Source organism: Puma concolor, chromosome B3 (genome assembly GCF_028749965.1).
Source record: "Puma concolor isolate L17-30 chromosome B3, mPumCon1.1.hap2, whole genome shotgun sequence".
NCBI lineage: Eukaryota > Metazoa > Chordata > Mammalia > Carnivora > Felidae > Puma > Puma concolor.
In genome coordinates this window covers 120,417,524-120,432,717 of record NC_141672.1, presented here as the reverse complement: position 1 = coordinate 120,432,717, position 15,194 = coordinate 120,417,524, and the positions used below count along the sequence as shown (strand labels likewise).

General features: G+C 36.3%; 1 protein-coding gene and 1 long non-coding RNA gene across 10 annotated transcripts in view; one reads left to right on the top strand and one right to left on the bottom strand.

The window, feature by feature from the left end:
- Positions 1-2,845, top strand: part of FBXO22 (F-box protein 22) — a 31,386-nt gene extending 28,541 nt beyond the window's left edge. For all 9 annotated transcript variants that reach the window (XM_086711303.1, XM_086711301.1, XM_025919447.2 and 6 more), the window contains one exon: positions 1,695-2,845. In XM_086711303.1, coding sequence (XP_086567429.1) covers positions 1,695-2,112 — 418 coding nt within the window. In that variant the 3' untranslated portion in view covers positions 2,113-2,845. The remainder of the gene's footprint in view (positions 1-1,694) is intronic.
- Positions 2,846-8,560: 5,715 nt separating this feature from the next.
- On the bottom strand, positions 8,561-9,664 carry LOC147580346 (uncharacterized). The gene is made up of 2 exons (XR_015252813.1): positions 9,430-9,664; positions 8,561-8,696 (listed from the first exon to the last, which is right to left on the bottom strand). It is a non-coding gene; the product is annotated as an uncharacterized LOC147580346 (long non-coding RNA).
- Between the last annotated feature and the right edge of the window lie 5,530 nt (positions 9,665-15,194).

Sequence of the window (15,194 nt, the reverse complement as noted above, 5' to 3'; positions counted from 1 at the left end):
GGGATGGGGGGGCGCCAACCCCTGTTGAAAATCCATGTATAATTTGTGACTCTCCCAAAACTTAGCCTATTGTTGACTGGAAGTCTTAACTGATAACATGAACAGTCAATTAACACATGTATGTATGTATTATAATATGGAAAGCTAGAGAAAAGAAAATGTTAAGAAAGTCATAAGGAAAACAAATTTACAGTCTTGTACTTGTCAAGAAAAATCCACATATAAGATAATGTGTGTTGCTCAGGGGTCAAATGTAGCTAAGTTGAGGCACTGAATTCTAAGCAGGATGTCAAACATTGGATTTCATGCATAAACACACCTAATTCTCAGTAATTATCTGTGATTGTTTCTCTTCTTGCCTGATTTTCTGTGTCTTTGCTTTTATCTTTAAATTGTATACAGTAGGGCAGTGATGATTTAATACCTCATTTGCCTTTGAAATGCCAGTCTCAGTTCAGACATTTAGCATCTGAGACGTAAGTCTATTAGCATGGTTCGTTGTCATCTTCTTTTTATACCTGTTATGGGTAATAGTCCTCAAGAACAATTAACCTTTACATGACACATTAATTGTAATGTGGTCTTCATACTGTGTCCGTGGGTAAGAGAAGCCATTGAATAAATCGAGACTCTGTTTTAATAGTGTCCAGATATACCACCTCACCAAAAAAAAGCTAGGTAAATAATTCTTTGGGGCAAGATATTGACAATACACATTGCAATTGTATGCCAAAGAGGAAATGAAATAAAGTTAAAGGAGCAGTGGAGGACTTCATAAGGTGGATTCTGCCCCTCAGTAACTGGTTTTGCTACTAAGCTAATCTTACTATCTTAGTCCTCTTAAGCTTTTTCAGTTAAGTTTCTTGTTAACCTAGTGAATCTTGCCCATTTCACCGACTCACATGTTGATAAACGTGATAGAAATATAAGGTATTTGTTTTTTCCCTGTAGGTATAGGTGTTCACTATATTATGTTTTATAACTTTGACACTTTATATTTGTTTTAGTAAGGATAAAATATTACATAAAAAAGGCAAATATAAACAAAAGCATGTTTTTACCTTTAGATTAAGCTGAATTGTAGGCTGAAAGTAATAAATAAGACATAGCAATGTAATTATGTTTCTTTATGGACCAAACAACTTAAAGCTAAAACTTCTGGAGTTACAGGTTCTTAATAAAATTACTGTCCATGATTGAACAAGTATCTAATATATCTTTTTTAGAATGGGACACCAAGGTAAGGGGGAAAAAATACCAAAAATGTAAATAATACCAGAAAGCTTTATTTAATAGATATCACTGTATATATGAATAATATTTTAAGTTTCCTTTTAAGAAAGTGAGAAAGGTTAAGGATACTTTATAGCCTTCTAAAAATGCAGGATGGGTTTCAGAAATCTTTGTGGAGATGCATTTGCCCCCTTGAACTTGTGACTAAAAAAATGGTTGCATACTTCTCCACAGATCTGCTTCCCTGAATTAGATTCCCTGAATCTGCTTCTTTTAAATGTATTAATAGTTTCATTGTTAACCCCTAGTACACTCCTCCTATCTGGGATGGTGAGCCTTAGACTAACCGTAGGCTGTTAAAGGCTAGCCAGTGGATCAGGAGTTTTCTTTACACTTTAAAATTTATATTCTCATTATATGTTTCATGATGTATCACCACACTTTTCTAATTGAATTTCCAGAAACCCTCTGGATATTGATGCCACTGGTGTGGTTGGACTGTCATTTAGTGGACACCGAATCCAGAGTGCCACCGTGCTTCTCAATGAGGAGGTCAATGACGAGAAGACTGCTGAGGCTGCAATGCAGCGCCTCAAAGCTGCCAGCATCCCGGAACAGAATACCATTGGCTTCATGTTTGCATGTGTTGGCAGGGGTTTTCAGTATTACAGAGCCAAGGGGAATGTTGAGGCTGATGCGTTCAGAAAGTTTTTTCCTAGTGTTCCTTTATTTGGCTTCTTTGGAAATGGAGAAATTGGATGTGATCGCATAGTCACTGGGAACTTCATATTGAAGAAATGTAATGAGGTGAAGGATGATGATCTGTTTCACAGCTATACAACAATAATGGCACTGATTCATCTTGGGTCATCTAAATAAAGCCATCTGTAAAGTGGCTTTCACAATATAAAACTTTTGGGCTCTGCCTTTCCTAGAAAATGGAAATTGGGATATGTCTATTTCAAAAAAAAAAATAGTAACTTTATATGTATCAGTTTTATAGCTTTGACTATATCCAGGGTAGTTTTTAATTAATTAGATGGACAACTTTGTACCTTACATAATGCACACAGAATTGAGAGCTTTTGCGCCAAACCAATTATGGCTATACTGTACTGGATTATGTAGCTGCTATGTAATGTGATGTAAATAGTCTTCTGCATAGGAAGATTGAAAGAGGATTCATCAATAGGATGGAGCTTTAAGACATTCCATGACTACCTCTGAACTATTAGATCTTTTAGCAAAATCATGAAGACATTTTTTTCTCCCTTAATGAAGGAGAAACATACATGAATAGCTTGAGAAATCTTTCTCTGCTTTACAGTTTTACCGATTTTTTTAGAAGCTGTAACAAAATTATTACTTTTTACTTATTTGACAAAAATTAAAGAACTATTTTTGTTCTAGTACCCTGAAGTTGCTTAGTCAAATAAATTGCCAAGACTAATCAGTATTTTATTACTTTATAAGGAAAACATTTCCTTTTCCCTCAATGAAGGAATTGTAAAAGAAGAATCCTTTTCACCTAATTCTATATAGAACTGGCAGACCAGACAATTACATCACCTTATTTTGGTCTTATACCAATAAAATGTACCTTGGAAGCTCATTCAGTGTTTTGTACATCACTGCTTTTGGTGAGTGAATGATGGAAGTAAACTAATACTTTAGAAAAGAAAGCCTGGAATGGTAGTCAGCTAGTAAATCCTGCTGTATTCCCAGAATGACTTTTTTAGGTTTATATTTCTAATTATGCTAATGTCTAAATGAGATAGGTTCAGAGAACACCAATTTTCCCCAGTGGCTTTTCTTCATATAGTGATAGAACCTTTGATTTCAGCTAGGCACATGCCTGCCATAACAAAGATATTTCCCATTCTCTCTTGCCATTGACTGTTGTGGTCAGTGAAATGTGAGAAGTGACAGGGGTCATTCATTCAAAATGATATGACAGTTTTTTGCCCTTTCTCAAGCTTGTTGCTTGGAAGTGGATCTGGTAGCGAGCTATCCTGGACTCTCCAGAAGAGGCAACACTATTGGGGAAGAGAACCACACAGAAGGATCCCAGGAATGCTATACAGTTTTGTTGAAGTGCTACCATAAGTGACCCGGATTGCCCATCTTCAGACTGTCTTACAAGATTGAAATTAACATCAATCCTGCCTCAGCCAGTGTTTTTTTCCCCAGGGCTTCATTACAACAGATGTTTATATTAGCATATTATCCCTAATACGGTATGATATAACTAATGTAGGGCACTTTGTATTCATTAGTGGTTTTGACAGAACAGTATAAAACTTGCAAGGTAAGTGAAATCAAAAATATTAACCTTCCTGCTTTTCTATTTGTAGTCACTTTTCTCAGTCTTTATGCTAAAAGGTCTTTCTTTTGCTGTTTATATATATGATAAAAATACTTAAATGTTCATTTTATGGTTATCCCATATCTTAGTTCCTGAAGAAAATCCAAAGAAAAATTTTCAAACTTTTAATCTGTGAATATTAATATTTAGTTATTAAACTTTCCTATTATTTGACATTGGTTATCCATTATCAAATAGGCAATATTCAAAATGCACATCTTTGGATGTGCTTACATAGCACATAAGGAAAATACTTTGTAAATTTTCTTTATCCTTGATTTTAACAAGAGTTGGTTGAATGGTAGAGGAAAAAGAATTTGAAAAACTAAAAATATGAACATAATAAGCATGATGATTGAATGGATTATTTTATTTTTTTCAAATTAATACTCCTACAGAATGTTTTGTTACTTTCCAAAGGAGAGTCTGCTGCAAGATCATTTCAATACAGTATGTGAGGTTACTAGGATTCCTTTGTATAGCTGAGCTTTTGGGGCTTGTTATGAATGGTAAATTCATTTGACTACAAGGTTGTAATCTTGGTGCAGAACAGAAAGGGGAGAAGTTGACCCAATAGAAATAAAAGTAGTACTGGTGAAAATAGAAGCCATATATGCTGCCTCTAGAGGCCATGATGTTCCATGGAAGGGTACAGGAATTTAAGCAAAGTTAAAATGAATTAATTACAATTTTGAAAGACCAGTGTTAAAAGCAAGCATTAAAGAGTTTTTTTTCAGCTAAAAACATACTAAATTCCTAGAAATGGCATCTTTCATATAGTCATTTCTGAAAGTGGAAAAAAATCACACTTGAAAAAACACATGCACACGAGAAACACAGTTACTCTTAGTGTCTTCATACACGGAACTGCCTTCTCTCAGATGATGAGCAGACTAATAGGATGGTTTAATCAAGACATTTAAAATACTTCTTTTTATGTTTTCAAAGTACAATTTTGCCGTAATTTGCCCTGCAAAACACTGCTTCAAGGAATAGATTTTGATTATTTTTCATCCCAGTAAAACTAAACTCCTTATAAGCCATCTAAGGAAGCATAGTGATCTAAAGAAAAGGAGGAAAGGTATTTCTTGGGATTAAGATCAAGAAACAGACATGCTGCATAATAATCCACCATGATCTATACCAATGAAGGGCATTCAGTGGGCCACTTCACTGCTTATAGTTCTCTCAACTTGGGTTATCTCTAAAACTGGGTTATTAGCAAACACAGCAATTTCTCAAACTTGTAAAAGAGGCCAGATAGCAAAAGCTTTGCCATTGATTTATACTGCAAATGTAGGTATTCTTGGGAAGGAGTTAAGATGGAGAAGTAGGTGGAAGCTAGGCTTTCTTTTTCCCTCATATATAGCTGTGAGGTCAGATCACTTGGAACACCCAGAAAATTGATCTGAAGGCTGGCAGAAGTATTTTCACAGTTGGACAGAGACTGGCAGGTGCAAGGGCGTGGAAGTGAATTGGGGGAGAGAAAAATGGTGGTGCCACAGAGGGGAGGGAGAGGCAAAAGGGAGAGAAAGGAGATGACAGAGTGCCGCGTCGGATTTGCATAAGAGAACTCTCCCGACCATGAACGGGTGGGTGAGCTAGAGTTATTGAGTGGCACAGGTTTTTTGCAAACTGTGGAGCTCAAACTCTGGTTTAGAAAGTATGCAACTTTCTCTGGAGGGGAGCTGTGGTGCATGCTCTCAGGGAGGCAGAAGGAGCTGGTGGATGCATAGCGGAATGTAAGGATCTCCTTAATTGCACAAAAGACTGCAGGTGTCAGCAAAACGCCTTTCATAGGGGGCAGAGGTGTGGGCTGAGGGCAGATAACCTAATTGCAGCTTTTTGCGGTGCTACATCGTAGATTCCATGCATTGCACAGGTGTGGGAATTTTTCTGGGACAAAGAACAACACTGTCTACAGGATAGGGAGAGAGGGGTGAGTCTGCATGGTGCCAGGTCCTTTAAGATTTTGAGTCCCAGGTGCATATCAAAGAACGACAGGCAGGATGCAACAACTGCCCTATTATGTGAGGGTTTCCTAAACAGTGGGGGGTGTGAGATCCCCTGTCGAAGGACCAGAGAATGTGGTGACATTTTCGTCAACACCAACCCGGTGGGATTCAAAGAGCAACACAGTGGCCCCCAGTGGAGGCAGAACCCACTTTCACCAAACCCCCTTGCCTTGTGCCTGTCAACTGCATACTTTCTAGGGCAGAATGGACTCTGAGCACAACAGGCCTCTCTTCCAGAAGACCAGCATAGGCAGTACTCTGCATGTACCAAGTGAATTGAAAATAGAGTGCTTCAAAGCCTCACCTGCAGTTCTGGTGGAAATAGGGTCAGGCTTACTGTTTTCTTTTCTTCTTTTTTTTTTCCTTTGGAATCAGACTTACAGATTTTTGTTTTTTCATTTCCTTTTCTCTTTTTTTTTTTTTTTGTTTGATTCAGGCTTCTTTTTTTCTTTTTCCTTTTTTTTCCCTTTCTTTGGAATCAGGTTTATAGTTCTTTGGCTTTTTCATTCCTTTACATTGTCTCTTTTTTGGGGATGAAGCTTTTTTTTTTTTTTTTTTTACCATGCTTATCTTAAATCAAAGTACGCCTAGTTAAAGGTCCATACGCTTCCCACTGTAAGCAAGGAACTCTGTTGAGGACTGACAAGTGGGAAAGAGCAGCCAAAACACAACAGCAAAGTGCACACAGCATACACCAGAAACCTTCCTGAAGCACCAGGCCCTGGACTGTGTATGACTCCTTTTTAATATAGCCTTACTCTCAGGTGCAGAAAGCATAACAAGCTTTCAAAACATACAAAATACAGAAACATAGGCAAAATTACAAGATGGAGGAATTATCCCCAAAAGAAAGGTAAAGAAGAAATCACAGCCAGGAACTTGCTCAGAAGATTACTAGCTGGGCTTGAAAAAAGCATAGAAGACACCAGAGAAATCCTTGCTGCAGAGATCAAAGACCTAAAAACTAGGACAAAATAAAAAATGCTATAACTGAAATGCAAAACTGACCGGATACAGTCACAACATGGATTTAAGAAGCAGATGAGAGAATAGGTGATAAAGAAGAAAGACTTAGGGAACTCAAGGATTCCATAGAGTGAAATATCGGTATCTAAGGAGTCCCAGAAGAAGAGCAGGAAAAGGGGGCAGAAGGTTTATTCAAACACATGATAGCAGAGAACTTATCTAATCTGGGAAATGAAACGGGCATTTAAGTACAAGAAGCACAGAGAACTCTCCTCAAAATCAACAAAAACAGGTCAGCACCACAACATATCACAGTGAAACTTACAAAAAAAAAAAATACAAAGAGTTCTGAAAGCTAGGGACAAAAGGTCCTTAACCTACAAGGATAGACACAAAAGGTTAGCAACAGACATGTCCACTGAACATGGCAGTCCAGAAGGGAGTGGCAGGAAATATTCAATGTGCTAAATGGGAAGAAAGTGCAGCCAAGAGTTCTTTATCCAGCAAGAATTAGAAGGAGAGAGAAAGAGTTTCCCAGACAAAAACTAAAGAGTTCATGACCACTAACCCAGCCCTGCAAGAAATTTTAAGGAGACTTGGGGGGGGGGGGGGGGGGAACGGCCAAAGCAATAAAGACTAGAAAGGACCAGAGCACATCACCAGAAACACCAACTCTACAGGTAACATAATTACACTAAATCCATATCTTTGAATAATCATTCTGAATGTAAATGGAGTAAATGCTCCAATCAAAAGACACAGGGTATCAGAAGGCATTAAAAAAAACCCAAGATCCATCTATATGCTGCCTATAAGAGACTCATTTTAGACCCAAAGTCACCTCCAGATTGAAAGGGGATGGAGAACCATCTATCATGCTAATGGAAGTCAAAAGAAAGCCAGAGGAGCCATACTTACATCAAAGTAGAGTTTAAACCAAAGACCATAACAAGAGATGAAGAAGGGCATTATCTCATAATTAAGGGGTCTATCCATCAAGATCAATTGGGGAATACCCAAATATATAAATTAGTTAATCACAAACATAAAGAAACATTGCTAATGATACAATAATAGTAGAGGACTTTAACACCCCACTTACAACAATGGACAGACCATCTAAGTAGAAAATCAATAAGGAAACAATGGCTTTGAATGACACTGCATCAGATGGACTTAACAGGTTATTCAGAACATTTCATCCTAAGGCAGCAGAATACACATTCTTCTCAAAGGCACATGGAACATTCTCCAGAATAGATCGCATGCTGGTCACTGACAATAGGTACAAAATTATCTAGATCATACCATGCATATTTTTGGATCACAATGCAATGAAACTTGAAATCAACCACAAGAAAGAATTTGGAAAGACCACAAATACATGGAGGTTAAAGAACACTCTACTATAGAATGAATGGGTTAATCAGGAAATTAAGAAATAAAATACATGGAAGCAAATGAAAATACAACAGTCCATCTGAACACCGGATGCAGCAAAGGCAGTCCTAAGAGGAAAGTACCTTGCAATTCAGGTCTATCTCAAGAAGCAAGAAAGGTCCCCAGTACACAACCTAACCTTATGCCTAAAGGAGCTAGAAAAGGAGCAGCAAATAAAGCCTAAAGCCAGCAAAAGAAGGAAAATAATAAAGACTAGAGCAGAAAAAAATGATACAGAAATCAGACCAAACCAAACCAAACCAGTAAAACATGAACAAAACTGAGCTGGTTCTTCGAAAGAATAAACAAAATTGATAGCCCCCTAGCCACTTACCAAAAAGAAAAGGGAAAGGACTCAAATCAATTAAACCACAAATGAAGGAGGAGAGATCACAATGCCACAGAAATATGTTGCTAATTTAACACATTGAACAAAGAATGTGAAACCCTTTTACAAATCTGAGAATTTTCCATACGTTCTACAGAAATTTTTGACAAAAAAATAAAACTACTTTCGGCATTTTGTGCCCACACAATCTAACCAGATTAGCACCACCATAAATTCAGATTTATTGGAAACAGAAGACTAAATCCTCTTGATTGGAAATTGAGATGTTTAGATGACTGACTTGACTTTCATTTGTAGAAACTGAGTATGAATTTGCTTAATGAAAATCCTAAAATAAAACATAGTAAGCATTAGTAATAACATCCTTGTTAAGTGAACAAAATTCTACATTATGTAAAGAATGTATTAACAGAAAATTATTGTAATATTGGCCTTATATAAATAGTGAAATATTTGCAAAACATGTTATTTTTGTTTTATATATTTTACTTCTACCCTACACAGTAAAAGAAGTTACAAGAATATATGCTACTGTAAAGTAGAAAACATTAGCAGAATCCAATAAACTTCATTTAATATTTGGTATTAGGAGGGTATGGAGCATTTTCGTCTCATTAAAAGTTTATGTAAACTGTCCTCACAACCAGCAAAAAAGGCAAGATTGATAAATTCCTTAACTTTAATTTTAAACACAATGATCAGAGGTGCCTGGGTGGCTCAGTCGGTTAAGCATCAGACTTCGGCTCAGGTCATGATCTCATGGTTCATGGGTTTGAGCCCCATATTGGGTTCTGTGCTGTCAACTCAGTGCCTGGAGTCTGCCTTGTATTCTTTTTCCCTCTCTCTCTGCCCCTCTCCCACTCATACTCTCTCAAAAATAAACATTAAAAAATTTTTTTAATAAAAAATAAGCACATTGATTAGAGTGAGGATAATTTTCTTAACATTTACACAGTACTTACAAGTCTAACCAAAATTCACCATATATGTATCTAAAACATACTCTGTTGAAGGCCTTGTCATGGTACTACAATTACAGACAGGAGTGAAAAATAAGTGACCTGAGTGACACCAGCAAAATGGTGGACTAGGACAATCTAAGCTCTTGTTCCCCAACAAAACCAATAGCAACTATATGAACCAGCACTGTCAGAACTCTGGAAAACAATAAAAGATTACAGCAAACAAGACCATGTCCAGTGAAGAAAAATCATCTTCAAAATGATAGGAAAATTTTGAGATATTTTACTTGCCTTTGTCCCAGTGCAGTGGCAGTCTTATTTAAAAAGTGGCAGAGGCCTGTCTTATTTAAAAAGTGGCAGAGGTTTCCAGTTCCTACCTTCAAACAAGAAGAGGTAGAGTAGACTTTATTTGCAAATTATTGTGTATGTCTTAAGTGCTCACCTCTATTTTTCCATTAACTTGGAAATCAGGCAGGAAGAGTGGCAGGCATTACTTGTAAAAGCCGCAAGGTGACTACAGACTCAGATACCTGGGGCGATCAATTATTGGTGGAGACAGAATAGGTCATATAAGGCCTAGGGAAGAAGATAGGGTGAGAGTTTTTGAAAACTGGACATTCAGAAATAGCTCTATATGAGGGGAGGATGGGATTTAGAATGCCATATGCACATCCAGGCAAAACACATGCTCAGAAAAGATCTAAGACCTTAAGTTTTCACCTCAGTCAGATCCCTAGGCTCAGAGTAAGCCTAGCTACATATTGCAGGAATGCTCTAGCACCCATCTAATCTGCAAAGACAGAGAACTGGCATTCAAGGAAAACTGTCAAAACAGCTGAACATGAGGTAAACAGAACAGAGATGATCTCACAAAACAAGGTCTTTGTAAAAATACTTTGGAATAGTCTCAAAGTAAATGGAAAACAGCTTGCAGCAAATCAAAAAGAAAAAAGAAGGGGCGCCTGGGTGGCGCAGTCGGTTAAGCGTCCGACTTCAGCCAGGTCACGATCTCGCGGTCCGTGAGTTCGAGCCCCGCGTCGGGCTCTGGGCTGATGGCTCAGAGCCTGGAGCCTGTTTCCGATTCTGTGTCTCCCTCTCTCTCTGCCCCTCCCCCGTTCATGCTCTCTCTCTGTCCCAAAAATAAATAAAAAACGTTGAAAAAAAATTAAAAAAAAAAAAAAAAAAGAAAAACCTGGTAAACCCTGGTGACAGGAAAATCCTATATCTAGAATTACCATATTATAATAGTGAAATGTCCAATTTTCAAAAGCAGAAAATAACAAGTCATACAAAGAAAAAGAGAAAACAGGTCTATTTAGAGGAACAGAAACTGACCCTGAGGAAGTGTGTACATTTTGAACTTACTAGACAGAGACTTAAATATATTCAAAGAAATACAGGAAATCAAGAAAATGAATAAAATGAGAACATGAACAAAGAAATTAAAAGAGGATCAAAGAAATTCTGGAGCAGAAGGTACAATAAAGATTTTCACTAGAGGGTGAATTTCAATAACAGATTTGAACAGTTTGCAAAGCTCATTGCACTCCAAATAGGAGAAAGTCAAAAGAGACCCACCAAGACACATTAGAATCAGTCTATCCAAAGCAAAAGACAGAATATTGAAAGCAGGAATGAAAAGGGATCCTCAATAAGGTTGTCCAGTTTTCATCAGAAACCTTGGGGACCAAAAGACAGTGGGGTTTGATATATTCAAATTACTAAAAGAAAAAAAAAAAAACTGTCTACCAAAACTATCTGACAAGACTCCTTCAAAAATGAGGGAGAAACTAAAACATTACCAGACAAAAACAGAAGGAGACAGATTCCACTACACCTGCCCTGAAATAAGTGCTAACTTCAGGTTGAATGAGAAGGGACAGTAGACAGGAACTCAAGGTCATATGAAGAAATAAGATTTCTAATTAAAGTATACATGGGCAAGTATAAAAGCTAGTATTATAATTTTGATTTGTAGCTCTACTTTTCATTTTGTACATAATTTAAGAGACTTAAAATAGTTACTTGTCTATGTTTTCAGATGCACAATACTTAAAGATGTAATTTTGTGACATTAATAACCAAAAGGGGGTGAAAACAAGGTTATATATAAGAAAAGAGTTTTTGTACACTTAAGCTGCCATAAACTCAAATTAGAGTGTTATTAATTTAGGATGTTAAATGGAACCCCTAAGGTAACCACAAAGAAGTAGCTATATAATAATACAGCTATGAGGAATAATAATATAATACAGGAAATAATAATAATACAGGAAATGAGAAAATGTTTTACTACAAAAATTCAACTAAAACACAAAAGTCACATCGAAAATGAGCAAAAAGCTATAAGGCACATAAATAGTATGACATTAGTCCCTCAATAATTACTTTCTGGGTGGCTCAGTCAGTTGAGTGTCCGACTTCAGCTCAGGTCATGATCACATGGTTTGTGAGTTCGAGTCCCACAATGGGTTCTGTGCTGATGGCTTGGAGCCTGGAGCCTGCTTCGGATTCTGTGTCTCCTTCTCTCTCTGCCCCTCTGCCACTAATGCTCTGACTCTCTCTCTCTCTCAAAAATGGATAAACATTAAAAATAAATGAATAAATAAATAAATAAATATAGATGGATTAAACTCCAATTAAAAAAACAGAGACTAGTGAAATGGATTTAAAAACATGACCTAACTGCAGTCTACAAGAGACTGACTTCAGATCTAAAGTAAAAGGATGGATAAAGATATTCCATGCAAATAGTCCCCAAAGGGAGTAGTGGTGGCCATACTATCATTAGACAAAAAAAGACTTTAAACCCAAAAAGCTTACAAGAAACAATGAAGGACATTATCTACTGATAAAAGGTTTAAAATACATCAAAATTAAACAGTTATAAACATTCATGCATCTAATAACAGAGCCTCAAAATATATTCAGCGAAACACAACATAACAAAACGTATGTGATGCAACAAAAGCACTGCTAAGGAAATCCATAGCTGTAAATGCTTACCTTGAATATATAAATATAAATATATGAAATAAACATTCTAAAAAGACCCAGGAAAAAAATAAACCTAAAGCCAGTGGAAGATTAAAACTGAAATAGGCAAGATAGTGTTTCAAAAAGATTTTAAGAATGGAAAAATCTTAATTAGAACATGAAAAAAAGGTTTCAACTTACTAAAAGCAGATATACAAGTAGGGGTATTAGTAATTATTCTACAGAAATAGAAGGATTAGAGTACAATTATCAGCAGCTATAAATTGGATAACCCAGATGAAATGAATATATTTCCTAGAAATACAAGGACTGAATCATGAACAAATAAAATCTATATGGACCTATAACTAGGAGACTGAATTAGTAATCAAAACCCTCCCAACAAAGAAATGCTCTGCAACTGATGGCTTCACTGAAGAATTCTACCAACCATTTAAACAAGAAATAACACCAGTCCTCAAACTATTCCAAAAAATTCAAGAGAAACTTTCTAACTCATTCTATAAAGCCAGTATTACCTTGGCACTAAAGCCAGACTACAAAAGAAGGGGGAAGAAAAGCTATAGCTTAATATCCCTGATGAATATTAATGCAAAAATCCTAAACAAATTATTAGCAACTGAAACATCACATTAGAAGTTCTATATACTTTGAACAAGTGGATTTATTTCTGCAATTCAAGAAGAGTTCAACAAGTGAAAATGAATTAATACACTATATTGACAGAATGAAGAGGGAAAAACCCATATGACAACATCAACTGATATAGAAAAAGCATTTGACAAAAATTTGACAGGATTTTTTATTTTTTAAAATATTTTTAAAAAAATATTTTGAGAGAGAGAGAGAGTGGGAGGGACAGCATGAGCAGGGGGAGGGGCAGAGAGGGTGAGGGAGAATCCCAAGCAGGTTCTGCAGTACAGAGCACCACCCTATTACAAACCAACAGTGGCCCCAGACTGATCCTTTAACAGCACAAGGACCAAACCCTGACCACAACAGGCAAAGTAGGCCACTGCAGCTGACTGAACTGAATGCAAATTCAGTTCATTAGGATTTACACAACCCACCTAGCAGACACCCCTGAAATGCTTGGTTTTGAGGAACAATGAACATTGCACTATAGGGCACCACAGTACCTCTTCTTCATAAGGCCACTGCTTTAAAGATCAGGAACTTTAGCTGACTTTCCTAACACAGAGAAACACAGAGAGTTACAAAAAATTAGGAGAAAAAGGAATATGTCCCAATGAAAGAACAGGACAAAAATCACAACAAAAGAGAAATAAAACAGAGAAGCAATATACCTGAAAAAGAATTCAAAGTAATCATCACAAAGATACTTATTGGACTTGAGAAAAGAGTGGAGGACATCAGTGAGACCCTTAACAAAGATTTTTTAAAAAGAACTAATCAGCAATGAGAAACACAGTAAATGAAATTAAAAATACACCAGATGGAATAAATAGTAGGCTATGGGAAGCAGAACAACAAATCAGGTACCTGCAGGGGAGAGGAATGGAAAGTAATCAAGCTGTGCATATGAGAGGGAAAAAATTATACAGAGTGACAATAGACTTACGGAACTCAACGACACCACCAAACATAATAACATTCGCATTATAGGGATCCCAGAAGGAGAAGAGAGAAGGGGGCAGAAAATTTATTTGAAGAAATAACTGAAAACTTCCCAAATCTAGGGAATGAAGCAGAAATCCAGATCCAAGAGGCCCAGAGATACCTCAACAACTTCAACCCAAGAAGGTCCACAAGACACAAGTAATTAAAATGGCAAAAAGTAATGAAAAAGAGAAAATTTTTAAAGGAACAAAGATAAAAGAAAGCAAATAAATAATGGGAAACCCCATAAGGCTATTAAGCAGATTTTTCAACAGAAACTTTCCAGGCCAGAAGGGAGTAGCATGACATATTCAATGTGCTGAAAGGAAAAAAAATCTGCAACCAAGAATACTCTATCCAGCAAGGTTATCATTCAGAATTGAAAGAAAGATAGAGAGTTTCCTAGACAAACAAAAGAGTTTGTGACCACTAAACCAGCCCTACAAGAAATATTAAAGGGGACTACTTGAATGGAAAGAAAAGAGTGTGAGAGTATCAAAACTAGGAAACGTAAAAACAGTAAAAGCAAGTAGATCTGTAAAAATCAGTCAAGGAACTCACAAAATAAAAGGATATAAAGTATGATACCATAGACCTAAAACATGGCAGGGCGGCGGGGAGGAGTAAAGATTGGGTTCAAACTTAAACAACCAGAAATTTAATATAGACTAATATATAAAGAAAATGTTATGTACAAACCTAATGGTAACCATGAATCAAAAAACAGTAATAGATATGTGAAAAATAAGGAGAAAGGAATCCAAGTATATCGCTAAATAAAGACAACTAATCATGCAAGAACAGTGTGAGAGAAGAAAGCAACCACAAATCAAGTTAACAAAATGGCAAAAATAAATATCTATCTATAATTATTTTGAATGTAAAAAGATTAAATGTTCCAATCAAAAGACATGGGGTGATGGAATGGATAAAAAAAAACAAAACAAAACAAAACAAAAAAAACAAGACCCAACTATATGCTGCCCACAAAAGACACATTTCAGACTAAAAGACATCTGCAGGTTTAAAATGAAGGGATAGAGAAGCACTTATCATGCAAATGGATGTGTAAAGAAAGCTGGGGTAGCAATACAAAATACAAATAGACTTTAAAACTAAGACTGTAACAGACAAAAAAGGACATTATTTAATCATAAAATGGAAAAATCCAACAAGCAGATCTAAAAATTATAAATATTTATGCACCCAACAGGAAAGCATCTAAATACATAAAGCATCTAGTAACA